This window comes from Poecilia latipinna, unplaced genomic scaffold (genome assembly GCF_001443285.1).
Source record: "Poecilia latipinna isolate Pla-1442-1.1 unplaced genomic scaffold, P_latipinna-1.0 Scaffold951, whole genome shotgun sequence".
In the NCBI taxonomy this organism is placed as follows: domain Eukaryota; kingdom Metazoa; phylum Chordata; class Actinopteri; order Cyprinodontiformes; family Poeciliidae; genus Poecilia; species Poecilia latipinna.
In genome coordinates this window covers 245,212-267,526 of record NW_015113567.1, presented here as the reverse complement: position 1 = coordinate 267,526, position 22,315 = coordinate 245,212, and the positions used below count along the sequence as shown (strand labels likewise).

Here is a 22,315-nt window from a genome sequence, read left to right as displayed (position 1 = left end):
TCATATATAATTTAGGGAAAAAGGCCACAGATAAGATATGGATTATCTCTAAGCACTGTGAGGATAACAAAAGTTATAAGGGTTATTTCACATCTCGTCCATCCATCCATCCATCGTTGGATAAGAGGCCCAAACGTTTAAAATGTTCCCATGTGGTCTTTGTGTGGCCCATACTTCCAAAGACGGGTCCTGTGTGCATTCAGAGCACGCAGCTGACTGTGGAACCAAAAGGGGCGTGGCTTACAAGTCCCGGTATTCCCCAGAGCAACGTGTCTGACGTGTAGACGTCATCCGCTCATCATCCTGATGCAGGCACTTCACATACGTTCAGTGCTTCAAATATAAGCTGTTGTGAATGTTACCAGGATCAGATTCTGCTGAGTGAGGAGTTTCTCTGATCAGACGGTCTCTGGAAGCCCCCGCGCTCCAGCTGCGCACTCCCTGCTGCGTCTGCAGCTGTCCTCACTTCCTGTCGTATCACTCATTCCACACTGGACCAAAACTGAATAGATTTGACTGAATTGGACGGCCCTCTGCAAAGGGCCTCCAGGTGACTTTTATTGTAGTATTTTGTAAATAGCCTGAGATAAGCTGACCAGACTGAGATCCCCGGATGTTTCTACCACCCTTCCTTCATCTGACACTTTCCCAAAGCAAACTCTCCTCCGACTAGCTCTCCTGCTGAATGTTACATGTCAGGCAAACAGCACACACACTGCAAAAGGAAAAAAAAAGAAATATGAGAACACCTCAGAATACGTCCTTTTATTTTTTTGTCGTTTTTACTTGACAAACTCGACCTCGCTCAAATTTGGGTGAGTCGGACGTTTTCATAAGAAGACGGAACCTTTTGAGCTCGACTTAGCTCGGACCACGGGGATCGGTCAGGGACAAAGGACAGAGCCGCACTGGTAAATTGGCTTGTTGTTTCCTGTCAGTTTCTGTAGTCATTAGGCGCCGCTTTCCACTTTCCGTCGCCGCGCCTTTTCCCTCTCTCCTCCATCTCTCCTTCCTGCGCGCCGTCTTCCAATTCCCTCCTCTCCTCCGTCTCTTTTGCTCTTTGCCAAAAACATATTCATCATCCTCCTCTGCTGCCCTCACCGCGCTCTGCCACAGCATACTAATGATAGTGTGCATCTGTGTGTGTATGTGTGTGAGGGACACACTGTCAGAGTGTGTTTATGTGTTTGTTGCCATAAATTCTTGGGAGTGGAGCCTTACACGGCTGCATGCGCTTCTCTGTGGGTGCATGTGTGTAATACATGGCCGTCCATGTGTTTGATTACGAATGTGTTTTTTGTGTTTTTACTTGGGGCTATAAAGCTTGATAATACGCCATGCACTCATTTGCTATAAGCCTGTTAGCGGCGTCCACAGATAAATGGCGCTGAATTCATCTCGGGCCCTACGCTTTTCATCATCGCCGTCGTTCAGCCTGCTGCTTTTCTTTCGTCTGTCTTTATCTCGAGATATCTGTCGCTCCCATCATTCTTTCTTTTTTCTTCCACACGTTGTGCTGCTTTTCCCAAAATCGTTCCCAGTCCCTGTCTTCATCAGAGATCAATGGTAAAAAAAAGAAGAAAAAAAAAGGTAAAACTACTTTATTTCTGGTTGAGAAATAAAAAGAAAAAGTTCAACTTTCTGAAAAAGATATAATGAAGTAAAGTCTTTCATTTCTCTGTCTATATGTATATTTTCAAAATAAAACAAAGAAATGTGTTTTTATGTTAAAATCTTTTCAGGAAAATCAACAGGCTCTGATGTGACGTCACCCTCTTCAGAGACTGAATGCTAACGCTAGTTAGCGTAGCCTTAGCATAGCTACAGATGATGCCGGATAAACAGTTTTCCTGTAACGGTGAGTTGTTTCTCCTCCATTAGCACGCTGAGGAGATGGAGGAGGAGGTCGACCTGTTCACAGACTGTCACAACATGGTGGAAGTTTTAAGAAATATGCAATCGCTAAAAAGTTTTTCTCCCTAAGAATCTTGTTATAAAGCAATAGAAAATCTTCCTCTGAAAAACCACCAAACACCACAGTCAGTGTTTTGATTTTTACTTTTCAACTAAAATCAATATAGTGTGACCAACAAACAGCTGTGATTTCAGCTAAAATATGAACCTTGTACATTATTATGGCATCTAGAAAAAATAAATAACTTTGTTAATCCTGATTGACCTAAAACAGGAAACAACTAAACAACTATTATTTTGGATATATAATGTGGTTTTTATCATATTTATTTCCAAAGAAATGATAAATAATGCTCTGGGTGATTTAAATAGATGCTTTAGTGAATAAGCAACATAACTGGTAATTGAGGTAAATAGAATAGAATCACAGTATTAATATAAACTGGTGAAATTTAGTGTGTGAATTCAGAGCACTGTGTCCATGGCTTTGATCTTAAAGTATCAGGCATGGACTTTGTTAGCGTCTCTAACTTCCTGTTCTGAAATGACCCAGATTGGCGTCGGGGACAAAAAGTGCCTGATTGGAACGCGGCAACGTGAAGTTTACATTATTAACACTGACATTTAGTATTACTTAAATAAAGTACATGTTTAACTGGCGAAGAACTCGCAGTGCCTTTAAAGACGGCAAAAATAAATGAATATATGCATGGAGACAATAAATTAATAACGCGCTTCCTTTCTCATCCCGGCTCCTCGCCACGCCAGGAGTAATTCAACGCCGGGGCGTGCTTCTGAACGCACACTAAATATCTGTGATTAAAAGATCTCATTTCGGTATAATTACAACAACTAAAACCACTATAAATGACCTGCCATCGTTTATAATTATTATGTCTTACCCCGGTTGTAATTATATAATCAAACGGGGAGTTAAAAGGGGATGAGAGGAATCTGTATCTTTTCATTAACGGAGAATATCTGGCGGACTCTTTGATGAGCGCTGATATCCGTCTGCACAGTGGGGGAGGGAACCGAAGCACGGACCCCACTGACTGCTTTGAACTCATCTCTGGCATCATTAGCGCGTGATGACAGTGATTAGCAAAGAGAAGGCCACACTGCCAATTTTCATATGGGAAAGAAAAAAAGACAAAAAATAAAAAATAAGAGGACAACGTTCAACGTTCAACGTCCATGTTCAACGTGCCCCGCAGTGACAAATCTGAATTCTTTAGTCAGCGGACACGGACCGAACACGATTACGTCACAGCTTCTACGGGGAAAAATAAAATAAAACGCGACAAAGTGTTAAGCAGACAGGGACGCACTCTTCCAGATTCAAACACGTTAAAGCTAGGGCCTTTTCCCAAAACTAAACTAAAACGGCACTGAAGTTACGCCACAAATAAAGGTGACTGATAGAGTGTGAAAAAGTGAGACTTTTAGCTACTTCCATTCACTGTGGCTTTGTTTTCCACAAGAACAAGCTGCTGGATGTCTGTGTGCATCCGGCTAACGATGCTGGTCAGAAGTGGAGCAGAAATGATGCCTGCCTCAGTAATAGTAGGCCTGTCGCCATAAGCAATGAATCAATTAATCACAAAATGAATTAAAACGACAGCAATAATTTTCATTTGTGTGATTTGAAATGTACAATTAATCACCTGATCAAAAGTATGGAAAATTGTGACTCAGTTATTGTCAAATGACTTCATGCATGTCGGACAGTAATGAGCGCTTTCTATGTTTCCTTACTGGAGCTGGTGTATAACAGACTACCACTTGCATTCTCATGATGCTGTTGCTAAACAACCACAAAAAGGAACAAAAAAAGAAAAGGAAAAAAAAAACTCCTTGGAGAGTTTGTGCCTGCCACCATGACAGCCGTCCTCCAGACTTCCCATTCATTTAGGAATCCAGACTTTTCTGTGACACTCCTAATTAGTCTTCTGTTAGTCGCACTTTTATCGATGATCCTTGAAATGCTTCTATAATTCGATCTGGAGAGCACAGACGCAATAAACAAACATGACATTTGAAGACTGCCGTGCTCGGAGATCTCAGCAGCAGCAGCAGCAGCAGCAGCTAGTTTGATCTCATTAAAAAAATAAAAAGAAGAAAAGGTCTCCGATGGATTCCAGGCTTTACTGGGAACTGAGTAAAGGATCTGAGCGTTTCCCCTGCCAGGCTGCCTGGCCGACCTCGTGGCGCTGCAGTAATGCGTCCGACTCCGGAGCAGAGAGGTTACGTGTTCAGATGGCATCAGGGCCGCTTCCTCCAGCTCTATATGTTGACTTTAGTTAGAAGCAGAGCAGCCGTTTGACCCCGTACCCTTTAAGTTGTGAACGGGGCTGATTTGAAAAGTCCCAATTTCGATTTGTCAGAAAAAAATAAGTAAATAATTATGAAAGTGTATTTATTGCCATTTTTAAAAGATATTTACCTGATGTTTCGTTGAATATGGTGTTAGTGTCTCTTGAACTTGTACAAACACAAGCTTCAGTGGATCTTGTTGGGGTTTTAAAGGCGTTTTAACGCCTGGTATTCCGGGAGATTCGGTTCAGTTGGGAACAAAAGTTGCAATATTTGTTCCACTTTCAGCTGCTGTGCGTCTCTCTCACACTGACCTGTGTCAAACCGACCAAACCCTTCTAAAAACCTGTTCCCCTCCTCGCCTGTGGTGGCGCCGCATCAAGAACCATTGAAGGAAGCAACATGAAAACATGTGAAGACGCTGCTGAGCGCAACTTCCTCCTTCACGAAATGAAAACAAAGATGGAGCGGTGTCAGATTTTAGTGGTTGTAGGATTTCTCTTTTGTCTTTGGAAAAGCATCATGATCCATTTCTCCCCACAAGTGCTAGATACACACGTTTATATTGGTTTTATTTACCCAGAATGCCCTGCGCTGTGGTCCGCTTCCTGCTTTTAAAGCGACTTCTGGTCCTCTTGGTGTTCACATATGCATTTGAACCGCACCAGAGTTCAGTTTTTTGGTCACACCTCCTCAAACAAACTGAAACCTTCTAGGCAAATGAATCAGAGCTCGACTAAAGCAAACTAATGACAGATGTTTCTGTAATGCAGAATTCTGAGGCAGAAGGAAAGTGGTAAGTGGTTTTTAATGTGTATTATTTTTAAAGTCTATCATGCGTTGCTGTTCAGCGTGCGCTTATGTGTCACTTTACATAAGCAAACCGCGACCTACAAAACTGTCCGTATTGTTATTTTTAATGTTTTCTCCACAGTTTGATGAAAAAAATCAATAAACATCAATACATTTGAAAATACGATTAAATATAGCTAATATGTGTAGTGATGCAAATCACACTTCTTCATGTGACTGGTGTCCTATAGAAGAATATTACAAAAGGGAATGTTTTTCAAAAGCAGCATTTGTGTTTGTGGGGCTGTTATCACCGTGACACACAGCCACAGTCACACAGTTAAAAATAGAGAAGTTGTAAATAAATTTTATGGTCATTTTTATTGTTATCACAATAGTAACGTGAATAATAGCGACAAAACTTGAAGATAAACTGCAGAGCAACCTCACCTGTTGTTCAGCTTCTTCTTCATCACTGCTGATCTTCAGGTCATCCTCCAGCATCCTGCGCGCGCGCACACACACACACACACACACACACACACACACAGGGGCAGATGGGTTACCGCAGCCATGACCGTATGTTGTTCCCTTTGAAGACTCTTTCCAGTTAACGGATGGATTACACTGCTGAAACGGTGCTGGTGACTCATGTTGGGGAAGAAGGATGAAGGAAAATCCTACCAGATGCTCAGGTTTTAGTGAACAGACACAAAGAGGATTGTTTTTCACCTGGACGCCCCATTTACTTCTACTTAGGGCTGAGACTTTAATGCGTTCATTTCAATTAAGTACATAGTACATACGTGTCGAACATTTTGACACAATTAATGTGATTGTCTTTTATTTTACGCAAAAATCCAGAGCCGGAACCTTTGTATTTGCGCATTTCTGGTACGCCCGTAAATCTGATGCACAGACAGTGTCAGCAGACAACAGTGATGGATGACAAAGCTGCTTTTCTTAGCCCACAGTGGGTTCATTTTTACTTCAAAAACATGATCTGATTGTACGTTGGAAAAGGCTCCTGTTATGTTCAAGATGTGCTACAAGGAGTTAGTTTATACCTGAAACTATTCAGCTCTAAAATAGCATCCCAATGCTAACCATGTAGCATTGAGATGTCCCCAATGCTAACCTGGCACACATGGCTAATGTTGCTATCGTCACTAAAGTAACTAACATTTTGAAGAAACATGGTCACCAAGTTCACAAAGTTTCTGAAACACTATGAACTAAGAGAGTGAAACAGATGACTAAGTCTTCCTTTTATTGTTTTTTTTTGTTATCTTTTTGCTGTTCCTTTATTATTTAGATTAGTTTACCTTGTGGATTAAGTCGTTTAATGTAAATCTGACGTCAAATGTATCACTTGCTTTGTGTTACAAAAATTCAATAAATATAATGACGTTGCTAAAGTTGCTGACAGTCCAGTCTGTTGTTTGAATTACCCAAACAGATTTAAAGCCATATAAACATGTCTATTTATTCAATAATTTGGCAGCACAAAAGGCTTTTAAAATTTAAAACATTGCTTCTTTTGTCGTCAAGGTTTTTGATTAAAATGCGGTTAATTAGCAATCTTACAATTAGCTCGATTAACAATTTGAATCGAGTTCCAACACTACTTCTGATATTATTATTTTTTTGTGTGTTTTAATCTCTCAGAAAGGAAAAAACACAACACAACCTCACTATTAGCCTCATCTGCTCGTTAGCTCACAGGTTCAGGTGTGTATGTGGACCAGCGAGTTGCTGCAGCATTTCACACACACGCCCCCCCACTCAACACCTACACACTGGCCCCTTTTATTTTGAGCTGGCGCTGCTATTGTTATGACAGGAGAATCCCCTGAAGGGATTTTTACTGCCTGACGAACCGCTCTTGTCAGTACCTGAAACGCTAAAAAATACAAAAAATAAAAAAACTGAAGCACATTGAGGAGGAGTAGGAAGAGAGGGGAAAAAAATCTGCACTATGTAAGGGGCAATGATAGATATGTTTGAATGGATGAATAATGGATTCATATTTCATTTCGTAAAAGGAGGGACAGATGGAGAGAGAGCGATAGCGAGCGCGATGGAGACGATAATGGCCGGGAAGAGACGGGGAAGCGAGAGAGGCAGGCGGGTCGGTGGCGAGGACATGAATACACCCAGGAAGAGGGAATCAGCGCTGCTGGGGACAGACGCAGTCAGATTTAAAACCGTTAAGGACCGAAGAGCTAAAACGTGACGTGGAGCCTCTCACTACTGCGAGGTGAGCAACGAGGGGGGAAAATAAATAAATACATTTAAAAAATCTGCCTCACAGAACGCGTCAAAAAAAGACGCCCAGGAATTAAATGATTCCCGAGCAGAAACTTTCAGAGGCAGATCTGGCCGAGTACAGAATGAATCGACTGGCTTCAAGGACGGACTGCGAAGCCGAACACGCGGCTCGCGGCTCTAATTTGGCCGCTTCAAACGCGGACGCCTCTGGTCGCTTTTCAGCTGCCAATTTAAATGGTTGCTGCCCGAGGTTTTCAAAGCAAAAGCTCCTTTTTTTATTTAAAAAAATAAATCTTTAAAGGACTTCTGAGGATTTACTGGCTAACACTGGCTTTACAGGTGAAAAGGAAAGTAAGAATATTTAACCACTTTTTCAAAAATATACAAAGAATGAGTAATATCTAGTCAGTATTTACTTCATGGAGATTGCCAAATTTTTAAATTCCCCTCCAATGACGGAAAATGTTGCAAAGTTGTGAAGTGGAATGTAAATGATGATCCTTTACCAATAAAAATCTGAAGACTGCGGTGTGCATTTGTGTTCTGAATTTTTCATTCCCGAAATTTAAATTCAGTGCGAACCTTTACCATAACTGCACTGCAAAAATACAAAATCCTACAAAGTGTTTTAGTCGAGTTTCTAGTGCAAAGATATAATTGCCACAAGTAACTTTTCAGCATGATGGAGCTTGTGTTTGGTAAATAATACCTTAATATTGATGAAAAAGCACTAGTTCCACATGCAGATTGTTTCACCTGTAACATGGGAAAAATGTCTTATTAGGGAAATAATCTGACAATTGAACTGTTACCTTTTCATCAATATTAAGGAATTATTTACCAAAAACAAGCTCTCGTATCAAGCTGAAAAGTTACTTGTAAGTGAGGGATTTTTATTTTTTTATTTCAGATGTACTAAAATATTTATAAAGACAAACTTTTGGGCTTGAGTCCAATATCCTGTTTGTGGAGGAAAACCAGCACAGCACATCACCCACGACACTAAAACACGGTGATGGAAGCGTCATGCTGTGAACACGCTCGTCTCCAGACCTGAAAAGCTGCTGCAGTCAGAAACCAGAAAGACGTGCAGCTGCTTTCTGCTCACAGTTACGGTTTGGGTTCTAACGTCGGCCCGCCACATAAAGACGCAACAGAAAAACTGAGGTCTGTGGCCGTAGTTTGGATCACGTCAACTATTTTGGAGGCAAACCGTATTCCTTCGAAATAGTTGACGTGAGCCATGACATTTTGGTTTGTCACATCAAAAGACCCAGCAGAAAACACTGAGCTCTGTGGCTGAATCATGACTCACATCATGTTTGGATCAAACTGTTTCCACTGTTTGACAATAATGTTTTTAACCAGCGTTCTCAGCAAAGAGATCATTTATTTCAGCAAAGTGATGCCACACAACAGGAGATGCATCGATTAACTCCTCTAGCAAACTACAACAGCTCATACACTATAGGACTGTTACACTAAGAAAATAAAACAATGAAATAAAAAAAAAACTACAGCAGTACAATATCACCTAAATAAAGAATAAAGACTTCAGAACAAAGTCATAATAGTACGAGAATAAGGTCAAAATGTTATGATAACTCAGTCATAAATATATCCCCCTAATAGTATAACTGTTCTCAAATTATTGTCTTTATTGTCATATTATTTTGTCTTTATGCTCAAAATACTATGGACTTATTCTTGCAATATTTTGACTGTATTCTTGTGACATTTTGAATTTATTCTCGTAATATTTCCATTTTATTATCATGATATTATGACTTCATTCTCGTTATTTCAACTTTACTCTCTTACTTTTACGTTTTTATTTTTTCTTACTATAGCCCTGGTACTGTGTCGTAGACATACAGAATTTTAAGCGAGTGTTTCTACTCAAAGCACTCGGCTGACTCAGATCCACCCTGACCTGAACCCGCTGTTCGTGGACAAACCCCCCCAGAGTCCGGGTCAAAAACAGCAACAGCGCCGCCCGTAAGCAGCCGACATCTTGTTTTCTCCTCATCAGCCACTCGCCTGCTGCAGGTAAATACCAAAAGCGGCGATCCTTTCACCTGAAACAGCGGCAGGAAGTGAACATGTAACCCTGGGATCCGCTAGTGCCTTGCTCTGCGAACGCAGAGCCAAACTCTCCCAACAGGTGGAAAGTCATTTTTTAAGACAAGAAGCGTTTCTGATGCCACCAAGATGGACTCACTCGTAGGCAGCTGTCTGAAGGTCATGTGATCGGATCTTGGCTAAACCAAAGCCGGGCTCTTCAGCGCTGAATGAAGATAATTCATCGCTTTCAGGGTTGACTGTGTTTCCTCCAATAGAGTAAAGATTCAGGAAAAATAACATTTACATCTGATGAACATGCGGTAGACCCATTCATCACAGTGAGCATTTTATGCTTATGAGCATAAAATGCTCATAAGCATAAACAATAAGCAACCTAATGCCTGCAGTAAATGAAGCGTCGTGTTTATTAGTGGCAAATATAACAAACAGATTAAATAAGCAGCTTTTTCTTCTCCTTTTTTTTAAAGCAGAAAATTGACCTTTTTTTTCTTTTGGTGAGCAGAGCAAGAATCATTTAATATAATCCCATTAAAAATAGAACGATTATATTTTCATAAGTTTCTGTTGCCTTATTTCCTGAATTCATTTGCAAAAACATCAAAAAACTAAACTAACTGCATTGATCACGTTACACAAAAGCCAAATTAATTAGCGACTGTTTTGTTGATTTAAAACAGTTTTAAATCAACAAAACACGTTAGCCACATGTGGCTAGCATTTGGTTAGCATTACCCACATTAGCCACAATTTGGCAGAGTCAAAACTTACTTTTAACTTTTCCAGTGAATTAGTTTGAATTTTTTTTTTGACGTTGCTTTAACTTTCAGACTGTTTCATCACCACTTGACTGTTTTGATTCAACTCTGAAAATGATATCTGCGCCACAAAACCACTAAATCTTACCAAGTATTTTTTTGGTCCAGTTTCTAGTGTAAATGTTTTAGTTCATTGGAAAAAGACAAAACTATCTTAGAAGTAGCTTTTTAGGAGCATGTTGTAAGTCATTATTAATTCCCTAAATATTGTTGAAAAAGTTCCAGTTCCACAGGCAGATTTTTTTTCCACTTATAACAATATTTTCCCACATTATAAATAAAACAATGTGCCATATTAAGACGTTATCCACTTGAAACAAGCTTCTATATCTGCCGAAAAGTCACCTGTAAGTCAGTTTTGTCGTATTTCAAGTGTACTAAGATATTTGCACCAGGAACTAGACCAATAATACTTGGTAGGATTTTGTGTTTTTGGAGTGAACACTCAACAAAATCATCCATGAAAAGGTGACTTTTCCGTGACTCATCTAGAGTCACGTCCCACAGAAAAAATCCACAAAAACTGAAACGCGGAATCCGCTGGAAATCTGGAAATGTTTGACATTCGAGGTGTTTGCCGCTTGTGTGACTGAATAATTAACTCAACTGGTTAAACGTGGGATCAGTAAGGCTCACAGGGGTTCTGCCTTCTCGGTCTCATCCCACTCTGCGAGTGATGTGGAGCGAACGGAGGTGTTGCAATACGCTGCTGGCTGGGGTTAAATTAATGTAGCTGCACTTTCCCGCTCTGATCCACACAATCCTTTTTTTTTTTTTCTTTTCCCCTTCCCACCACAAGTGAATTCCATCCAAGAGTCAGGTTTAATTTTACCTTGAGGCTCAAGAAACAGCAGCAGGTTTAGAAATTCTCAATGTGTGTGTGTGTGTGTGTTTGAGGAGAGGTACTCACGACTTCTGCGGTGCGGTGGATGGTTTAGCAGCGGGTTTGTTAGCCGGCACCGTACATCTCTCTGCAACACAACGGGAGGAAGAGGAGGAGGGGAGACGACAGAGGATGTTCAATCATTCTTGACATCGTTTTGCATAAGTCAAGGTTTGTCTGTGTGCTTGACCAGAAGCCAAACTAACATAACAGGAGTCTTGTAGCATTGTTACCCCTGGACAATGACTCTGCCACAGTCTGTTTGCGTTGCCAGGTTTTGAAGAGCACAGCACTCATTTTATTTATTTTTGCAATAAAACCTGACTAGATTATTTATTTCTCCTAGTAACTGTTCAGACAGTTTCTTTTTTTTTTTTCCTTGGAACCAAGTCCTTTGAATTCCTGTTTTGCTCAGCAGTTTCACTTCCTGACAGAAAAGGCAAGGCGGGAACTGTTGGGCTTCACTGGCGCCCAGCAAACATCTCAAAGCGCTTAAGTCGGGCTTTAATGTAAAAAAAAAAATTTTTTAAATCAGCAACCTCTGAAAAGCACTTGAGGAAGAGTTTTGTTAAAATTGCTGCACATATGCAGGTGAGGGCCTGGGGGATCTGAAAGAAGTCAATAGTCAAAGTTTTAGGATGTTGCGTGGCGCTCTGTGTCGATTTTCACTGCAGCAGGGAGAATTTTACCTCCCGTTGTTCTACTGCATCACAAAAAGTTTTCACGCTGTCTGCTCCGCTTGTCGCCAGCAGCACTGGACTTTGAATTTGGTTGTCAAACGTTTGTGTTGCAAAAATTTTGGTTTGTGTTGCTATCATTTTAAAGGCATTAATAAATGTTTCCAGAGGTCATGAGAGGTCAACCAGCCAGACCATGTTTACAAAAAAAATTCAAAGAAACATGGTGTCAATCAATTTGTGCTACTTTTGTGCTGCAAAACGCTTTTGTTTGTGGTGCTAGAATTTCTAAGAAAAAAAAAAATCAGAGGTCACCAGAGGTCAACCTGCCTTTCCCAGTGCTACACTGACAAAATAAAAAATGAGAAATTATTTAAATTAATTTTGCTGTTTGTGCAGCAAATTTTTTTGTTTGTGCCACTATCCTTTTAAAGACACTGAGATTTGTTACCATCATTGTTAAGATCAACCAGTCAGCTCACATTTACAAAATCAAGTGAAATATGGTGTCAATCGACTTGTGCTACTTTTGTGCAGGAAAAATTTGTTTGTGCCATTCTACTTTTTAATACGTACATAAAAAAGTTTCCATAGGTTATCAAAGGTTAACCAGGCTTCCCATCCTCCCACATTAACAGTCAAACAAAATTGATATAAATACATTTTGCTGCGTTTGTGTAGCTAAGATTTCATTTGAGCCGCTATAATTTTAAAGATATTAATAAATGTTTCCAGAGGTCATCAAAGGTCAATCAGCCAGTCCAGATTTGGAAAATCAGACAAAATATGATGCAACTTATTTTGTGCCGCTTTTGCACTTGTGCCGATATAATTTTTAAGACTTTAAATAAAAAGTTTCCAGAGGTCATCAGAGGTCAACCTGTCCTATCTGCTCATATCGACAAAGAACAAAACTGATGTGAATTAATTTTGCTATATTTGTGCGGCTAAACCTTTTTAGTATCACAGTTGATTGACATTGACAATTTTGCTTGGTTTTGAAAATGTGGACTGGCTGGTTGACCTTTGATGACCTCTGGGGACATTTATCAATATCTTTAAAATGACAGCAGCACAAATAAAAGATTTTTGCTGCACAAACGTTTGACACTAATTTTGTTCAGTATGATGGAGGATGGAGAAGGTGGGAGGCAACTTCACTCAGGTGGCGCAATTTACATAACCAGACATAAAATGGAGGATTTCCTCTAAATGAAAGCATAAACTCCTGATGTTGGGTGAGAAGGTCTGGTTCAGGTCACTCATGTTCCTTCACATCAAACTCCTCCATTTTTTTTTTATGAATCTGTATTTGTTACATAACAATCTCAACTGATCCCACTGTGAAATATTTACATATTTAGATTGTGAACCCTTTGTCAGCTTTTACAAAAATATTGTTTCTGTTTTGCATAATACACAGAAAAACCTAAAGATAAAACATCGCACTTTATGATATAAGTTCACACGTATGTAACTTTCACATCAATCGCATGAACGCTCTATCAAACTTTTAGTGATCATCAGTCCAAACCGCTTCCTTACATATATGCTGAATGTCGTTATCGTCATAGAAACCACAACGTCAGTCGTAACTTCAGCTGCTGTGTTTACAGTCTGATAGACTTACTCTGGGTGTTGTAGGCTGAGGTCACATGCTGGGTCTCCTGGCCAAATGGGAGAGAGGAGAGAAAAAAAAACAGAAAAAATGAGTTTAATGAATGAGTTTTGTTATATTTACGTTTTTTTTAAATGGAATTTGCCAAACGGGTGCCTTACTGTTCAATCAGGCAAAAGCACAAAACTCTTTTTCACTTTTGGATTTCAGAGTGACATCCATTTCTAACGACAACAATAAAAAAATGGGACTACTGTATTTGTTGAGCTAGTTGAAACTATTTTTTTCTTTTTCTTTTTTAACGAGAGTGCTCACGGTAGGATCACCATGGTGACGTGTCACTGGCATATAAGTTGTGATTGGAGGCCAAAAATGTTTCATTTTCTGTGATGCAAAAGACAGCAAAACTAAACCTTTTGTGCAAGAAAAGAAAATAAGACACCATGTTAGCCTTTACGCTGAAGGAGGGTTTTCACCTTTTCTGCTATCTAAGAGCATCATGCTGGGTGGCTCACATAGATCAATCTGCATCCAGTGTTAAGCGACTTTACTTTTTGTGCTGCTCTGAGTGCAAAATGAGAAATGTCTACGGACAATTCTCATTTTTTTCTTAGAGTTTCATTGTTCGTTTTTGCTGCTGTCTCCTCTAAGATCGTCAGCGTTATCAGCTCGCTCTGTTTCTTTGCACGTTTTCCTTCTTTACCCTTGACCGCGGCATGCATCTCCATCGAATCATTCTTCCACCACAGCTCTTTGTGCTTGAAAGCACGAGTAAGTTGAAGCTAAATCAGAATGAAAAGCGACAATAAACTGCTGCTTTACAACCGAGCTTAAAGTAGGAAAATTAATCCTGGTTTTGACTTTTTTTTTTTTTTTTTTTTTACAACTGGAACATTTGTAAATGACTTAAAAGAGTCCATTAACACCTATAGCTACACACTGCAAAAACACAAAATCTCAGCAAGTATTTTTGGTCAATTTTCTAGTACAAACATCTTGAAATAAGAAAATAAAGTAACTTTTCAAGTGTCAAGTCAATAATTCGTTAATAATGATGAAAATATACCAGTTCCAATGGCAGATTATTTCACATGTAACAAGACATTTTTCAAGTTTTACAGACTTAGACTTATTAATATTGTCATTGCACAATGAAATGTCATCACTTGGCCACCGGAGCACACACTAAAACACAACTTTACCTATAGTTACATAACGTACAAATAATAATGCATTATTAAATATATTTAACTTAGTATTTTCAAGCCGTCTCAGACAATCTTGGTGGTGGGATTGTTGAGCAATAAGTGGGAGACAACTATTTCTGAGTCTGGCTGTTCTAACAATCTGCCACTTTTCATCAATAGTAAGGAATTATTTACTTAAAACAAGCTCCTATATCTTTCTGAAAAGTTATTTGTACGTTAGTTTGGTCTTACTTCAAGTGTGCTAAGATGCTTGCACTAAAAAAAAACCTTAACATACTTGAAGAAAGGGAATTTTTCTTACGTTTGCAAAGTGTGTGCTCACCTTGTTTGGGATGGGGAACTTGGTCTGGTCGGCTTTCCCGGGCGTGTGTATGGCTGTGAGCGGAGGAGGCCATGAATGGGTCATCTCCTGAGCGCACACACACACACACACACACACACACACACACACACACACACACACACACACACACACACACACACACACACACACACACACACACACACACATCTTTTATTACGTCACCATTAACAATTACTGAGAAGTGGCAGAACGTAGGCGTTTGTTGTTGTTGTTTTTTTTTTGGTTCTTACATTCAGACAAATGAAGGAAATAAATCTGGTCCTGCTCTGCGTGCGTCTGAAGAGCAATGATCACGGCTAAACTTTAGCAAAAACATCGGCAGGAGGACTGCTTGAGCAGCCTCTTTGGAGCAGAGGAGTGGAGTCAGCGTTCAATCAAGGTTGCGCGCTGCCCCGCCTCTCCCCCCCCTTTCAGAGCGGACCCTCATTATTGCTTATAGAATAAATGCTGGGTTGCACAGGGAGGGTTGTGATACACACGGGGATCGGTGTACCGAGAGTCGGCTAAGTGCAGAGTTGTTAAATTACAAAAAAATAAAAGGCTGACTCCGTCTGGCTGCATGACAACAACGCAGCACAGAAGCTGCAGCTTTTCAGTTATTTCTACTGAACCGTGTTTCGTAAAAGAATTCGTACCTCTTAAACTTGGTCAGATTTTGACAAAGCACAGACTTTAATGTCTTTAATAAAGACAAACAGCAAGTAGTGGCATGATTACGTGGTAGAGAGAGCATTCATTCACCTTTTGTTCCAAGTTTGGAAAAAAAAAACACTTTTTATGAGTTTTAATGACTCACTGCATGAACAGGCTTATTCATGTGATTTTAATTCCATTTCCTGTTTAACAGAAACACTAGAATTGGAAAACTGTGTTTCTTTTTGACATTAGCGGTAGGACTGGACAATAAATCAACATCAGTACATGTTGCAATGGACAAGTGATCTATATCAATAGATAATACATCTGGTAGAATATTGAATATTAAATATATAGATTAATCACTGAAGTCCGATCCAGAACCGCGCAGCATTCTGGGAGATGTAGACGGACGAAAGGCTTTAGTCGCTCAACCTCTCACGGCTAGCTAAGAAAGGTTGGTGGCATCAACTAACTCTAACCTAACTCTGGTTGCCTAGCAACAACCTGACGAGTAAACTTGCGCAGCAGCAGTTTCAGCTTTCGCCATTGTGCCTCATAACTGGTTAAAAATGAAAACAACGCAGTGGAGTGAAAACTGCGGATAAAACAAGTACCAGTTTGGTAATATTTCAGATATTTAAAACAAAAATGAAATCAATAATTATTGATACTGACTGATATGAAACATGTACCGTGATACATTATATGGTCCAGACCTAATTAAGCAGGATGTTGCCAACATTTTGGCAATATTCCATATTTGTACTGGAAAAACATACATTGATGTTTGTAGTCACACATCAAGGAGTAAAATTAAATTGGTAAAATGTTCATTTAAATAAACACACACACAGATGTGATTGGTTTTCAAGTGTGTTGCTATGTCATAATTCAGGACAATTTGACCATCAGTTTACATCATCCCTTTATGCAAACCTGCTGGAGGTTATTGGTTGTCAGTCTATCAAAAGGCTAACACAGAAATATTGACTAATATTCACTCAGACAGTTAAAAATATCACATTTATCTAGTCTAAAACACATGATTTTGTTGTGGAGGAATTCAGAGTACCCAGTGAAAAACCACCGACGCACCAGTAGAACATAAAACTCTGCAGAGAAAGGTTCTGTCTGGGATCTGAACCCGGAACCGTCTTCCTATTGGACGGCAGTCTGAGCCCCTCCCACAAAACAAGGGTCGCTTTTTTTTTTTTCCTTTTCTCTCTGACAGTCAATCTGTTCATACTCAACTTCCTTACAGCAGGTCACTGGGCCAAAAAGACTGATTTCCCATCATACATTGATTCTCCCCTTTGGAGGACATGAGTCATATTCATCCGATGACGCATGTGTTCATATGTGTGAGGAAGATGCGTGTGTGTGTATGTGTGCGCACGCGCGTGTGTGTATGTAGCTCAGAGCATGAAACAGCTCAACATTTCTGAAGGTCCTCCAGAATGCATCGGCAGATGTGTTGGGTGTGTTTTCCCCTCTTTACAGAATTGTTACGCTACCCTGACGAAATACGGCGGGTTGCTAAGCAACAGCCCCACTTTCTGACATCATTTTGTCCTTCCTTGAAGACTTCCTGCGCTTTGACAGACAGCACCCCTGATTTCGCCTGAACATATTTGCGTGTGTGTGTGTGTGAGAGAGAGAGAGACAGTGTGTAAATGTCATATTGAAAGCAGTACATGACTGAGGGAGCGTAACATTCAGGCTGTTATCTGTTTGCCAAATATCACCTACAATGTTTAATCACAGAAGGTGCTTATTTATTCTCCCATGTTAAAAATGCGTTTGTGCTGTTACAGTTTCTCACATTTTGCAAAGTTCCATTCCATGCGGCCAAAATAAATGAGCTCATCATTTTAACAAATTAAAGGGGCGGTTTTATGTGCTCTCCAGCCACATAATGCTATTTTACAGCACAATCAAGTAACTACGTTACCTTCAGTTGTAACATAAAAAAATTATATTTACATCAAATATAATTTTCAAGCCGTAATTTAACTCTTTGAAAATTGGGTCGCTGTCTCTTTAAGAAGTTCCTGCTCTTTCTGAAACTCAGGAAGTCATCACAACATGGCTCCTCTATTAACCCCTTAATGTTTTTGTTTTTTTGTTGTTGTTTTTTACCAGCGTTTCACTGAGAAGTAGCTCCTTTAACGAAATGTGCAGTTTCACCAGGTGTTTGCTAATTGTTGCTGGCTAGTCTGAAGGAGCCAAGTGGAGGAGAAGCTCGGATGCTTGGAAACTGGTAGACTGGTTTTCACATGTACGATTTCAATCTAAAATATTCAAGCTTGTGGTTCCAATGTGATACGTGTTAACATGCCTTTCAAATATGCATTTGCATTGTAAACACCTGATACTGCTGCTTATGTTGAACCAGAACATGAAACAAGACAGAAACATGAAGATATGTGAATAATTGAAATGGTAAATTATTGGATATTTTTTAAATTTATCAACGTTTTGTATGAACTGTAATCAATTATGTGTATGCTAAATTTGTCATCTGACATATATTTGAAAGATTTCTATGGTCTAAGATTTCTATGTTTTTTTGTTAATGGTGGATTCCAGAAAGCATTGCTGAGTGTAAGTCCTAAACAATAAGCACTTATACAAAATACAGACAAAAGTTGCACATATGCAACTCGCTGCTACTAATCTGACTCCAGCTGAACGAGTTGCTTTAATGTCTGAGTGTACACTGTGATTACTTTTCGCCAAAAGTCAACTAAAACCTCACAAGGACGCGATGAACGGTCATTAAAAATCACTTTCAAAAGGACTCAGACAGGCCGGCTTGTTGAAGCGCGGAGTTTATGAGGTTTTATACTGATCTAATTTATCATATTAATAACAGTTCCATCCAAAGTGTGTGACTACAATGTCAAAGTATTAGTGGAGGCAACACTTCAGCACTGCTTTCAGTTTCACAGCGCCTGTCTCTGGGAACGCACAGAAAGATCGGGTGTTTGAATGTTACACTTTAATTATGGAATAAAGAAGCTTTTGAACTGCTTTCATTCAACGCTATTGTATACGGAAAACTGACGGTAAGAAAAAAATAAAGGAAATCACTACTTTTCTATGTGGAAAAAAATGTTCATAGCAAAACACTCTGGTCTGGTAAAATATTAATCGAATCTTTAAAGCAACAAGCACGTCTGCATTAACAGTAGAACTCAAGTAAACTTTGTTTAACACTGCCCACGTCTGTTTAAAGATAAATCACATCATTATCACCAAATCAATCACTAAGCCCATTTCTGTCAACCTAAAAAAAACAGTTTAGATGCCATTTTTTGTTCTAGACGACATAAATTAAGTTTTTTTTTTTACAACATTTGTGTTTTTTGGGGGTCTTTTAAAAAAAATACAAATCATAACTGTTGCTGATGTATGAAAGACACAGCGACACATACAAACTGGCAGCTAAGGACTGCTGTGATTTTGTATTTCAATATCATAACCAATGCCTATATTGTCACTATTCGCTTTCTCTTCCATTTTCACGATGCCCATTAAAATCTGTATCAGGTGTTGGCATCAAGTTCAGCAAAAGAAGATGCAAATGGCCAATTGTACTGCAGCATGAACGCAGGAAACGTCCAGCCTGGTAGCTTAGAAAAATGTTGCGTTCAAGTGCTCCTTTTGTGACATTTGAAACATCGATCTTGTGCTGCTGATTGCGTTTTGATATACGGCGCAGCTCCGTTCTGTTGGGGTCTCAAGGCCACGACCTCCAGTGTGAACTCAAGCGCTTCGTTGCCAAGTGTGAAGTAGCCTTCAGTCAAAGGTCAAATCCTTCCTCGAGTAGATGAGTTGGGATTACCGTCTTGTTTAAAATTGATGGTGAAAATGAAGCAGTGGCGAGAGACAGACGGACGGATTTAGAGAGTCCTTAACTGCTAAAATGAGGCGCTGCTGCGGGCGGCGAGGAAAGAGATGGGCCGTTAAAGTTCTCATTTTCCCGACCCGTTTATGCTCTGACCCTCACCTGTGGCTGTTAGATGTGGACCGTGGCTGAAAGAGCTGGATCCTGACTGCAAGCAGCTGGAATTAGCTGGGTACGTATGGCGGCTGGACGCAGCCTGAGGCATCATGCTGAAATAATTAAGTCGGGGCGGTTTGGACAGCTGATCAAATGCCTCCTGGATAACTCCATTTAGAGATTTTCCGGGCACGTCCCACTGGAAAGAAACCCTGCAGAAGAACACCCAGAAGTAGTTGGAGAGAGTATTTATGGCTCTGACTGTTGGAAAGCCTCAGGATGTCCGATAATGAGGTGGAGAGGGATTTCTCTTTTGGACCTGTTACTCTGTGACCAGATCCGACATAAGAAAGGAAGACGACAGACGGACAGTTGACATTTCCTCGTGTTGACTTCTGACAGTTCAGACCAAAACACTCGACTCCTCTCTCTGGTCATTTGGTTTTTGCCTCTTTTGCAGTGATTTTTTAATTATGATGTCATTTTCCTTATGCAGCTTGAGGTCCTGCCAGCAACTTATTTAGTTGTTTTTAGGTCGATCTTTCAAAAAAACCTAAATATTCAGGACTCAAACTAAATAGTTCAGTGGTTTGTTTCTTACTGTAGCAGAAAGGTAAACAAAACTAAAAAATGTTTTTTTTTACTCTTGCTTTATAACTTCCTGCTGTTGCGTTGTGACTTCTTGTCGTTGCCTTGTGTCCTCTGTAGTTGTGTTGTCCCTTTCATGTTGCGTTGCGACTTGTTGCTGTTGCTTTCACACCTTCTGCTGTTGCGTTGTGTCTCTTTCCTGTTGCTTCACGTCTTCTTATTGTTATGTTGTATCATTTGTTGCATCGTTTGCGCCGATAAACTATGATAACCTCTGTTGTTGTGATGTGCCTTTTTGCTGTTGCCTTGTGGCTTTTTATTGCTGCGTTGTAACATTTGAAGTTGCGTGTTGTGACTTTTGCTGTTGCCTTGCGGTTTTCTGTTGTTGCGTTGTGGCGTTTGCATCCCTTTGACCCTTCTGGGCCACAGTAGTCTCTTAGCAAACGCAAACAGTCGATGCTCTGAGAACAGTGTGTTCAGCCACAGCACACGCAGCTCAATACGAGGAGTCATGACAGCACGACACACAAATCCACCACGACCACTCGGGCTTTTGTTTACGCAGAACAGAACCGTCACTTTAACAGACTGACAAAGCCATCGGTTCTGGCAGTCGGTACAGCAAATGCTGCGCCATGTTTTGCTTTACATCTCTTTACCGCCTCACCGTTAGACTCCGCTGCCCCGCATGTGAATCTGCCACGTTTCCCTGACAGCTGACTGGAAGGAGCAGGAGCGGGAGCGGGCCGATTCACCCCGCCTCACATTCTGAATGCCCTGATCTTTCCACTTGACACGACTAAACATCACAGGCCGGATTCAGTGGCGCACCGATATTATTGACAGAGGCCTTTCATGCGGCTCACAGCAGATAGTCTGTCACAAAGCCTGTTGACCGGCATATTGATTTGTGAAAGGGAGAGGGCGGCGAACGACAGAGGCAGGGAGGGAGAAGCGGAGGGAGACAGACAGGAAGAGGAGGGAATGCGCTTAGGAGCTAACTGAGCCGTCCGATTGCGTCCTCGTCGACGGGGCTGCTGACAGAGGAGGGAAGATTGTCGGGGAAAACATCTGTTTTGACATCATTCAGAGCAGAACAGAAAGACAGGAGGGGGAAAACTGTGGGAAAAAGAACAACAACAAAAAACCAGTTGTTTGGAGAAATTCTGCTAAACACGGATGGAGGAAAAATGATGGAAAAGATTTCTGCCTGACATCATCTAACAGAAAACAAACAAAAAAAAAAACTATAATCATGGACCTGAGCCAAAGTATCTCTTTTTCCTTTTCCCATCCTTTGTGTTCCAGCCCTTCTGTTTCTCATTCTCTCGCTTCATTCTGTCATTTCTTCCTACGATCAAATTCTCTGGAGAAGAACCAAAGTCTTTCAGAGCAAACAGAAAACAGCTGATAATCAGCGCAATTACCCTGTGCGTATAGGAGAGAGAGAGAGTGTGTGTGTGCGTGCGTGTGTGTGTGTGTGTCCAGGAAACATACCCGCAAAATCTCTTCAACGCAGCTGGAGTCGTTTGGCAGACTGACCTGGAGGAAAACAAAGACAGAAAGCCTGACTTTAACAAATGGTAATAGCAGTTTTGCATTGAAAACAGAACGATCAAAAGGAGAAAAAGTGCAGCAACGCGGCGAGAAGGCAGGTCCGTTCACAACACATCAGGTTCAGGTTTGACCAAACGTCTGAACGTTCCAGGTTTAGTGAGTCATGTCTCATGTAAAGCGTGGGGGGCTGACTGTGGAAAACGTAACGGGTTTGTGCCGTTTTCAGGGTTCAGAAGCCGTTTTAAAGTCTAGTCAACCTCAAAGTAAAACTAAAAACTTCACACATTAACGCCACTTAGAGTCCATAACTGATCCATACGGTGCCTAAAACAAAAGCAGTCAAACTCCTGGGACTTTTTCATTTTTTACACAACGGCCACAAAGTGAAATGTTTTTAGAGATTTTACATGGCAAAAAGCAGAGCGTACACTTGTCACAACAAGCAGTAAATCAGTCTCAACTAGCCTCTTTTTTTTTTCTTTTTAAAAATGACAATTTTGTTTACAGAGACTTCATAAATCATTTTATCTATTGTTTCTATTGTTTTGTATATCTATTTTGGATATTCCATTGATAAATGTT

At 40.3% G+C, this 22,315-nt stretch overlaps 1 protein-coding gene across 3 annotated transcripts in view; it reads right to left on the bottom strand.

Moving 5' to 3' along the window:
• The window catches only part of aff2 (AF4/FMR2 family, member 2), a 199,996-nt gene that overhangs the window by 54,265 nt on the left and 123,416 nt on the right, over positions 1-22,315 (bottom strand). For 2 of the 3 annotated variants that reach the window (XR_001427063.1, XM_015049538.1), the window contains exons 5-9: positions 21,674-21,718; positions 14,902-14,988; positions 13,384-13,420; positions 11,104-11,164; positions 5,473-5,527 (exon numbers count right to left, since the gene is read on the bottom strand). Coding sequence is in view for 2 of the 3 variants with exons in the window: in XM_015049538.1 (XP_014905024.1) it covers positions 5,473-5,527; positions 11,104-11,164; positions 13,384-13,420; positions 14,902-14,988; positions 21,674-21,718 (285 nt within the window). In the remaining variant the exon portion in view is untranslated. The remainder of the gene's footprint in view (positions 1-5,472; positions 5,528-11,103; positions 11,165-13,383; positions 13,421-14,901; positions 14,989-21,673; positions 21,719-22,315) is intronic. The other variant, XM_015049539.1, reaches the window with a different exon arrangement.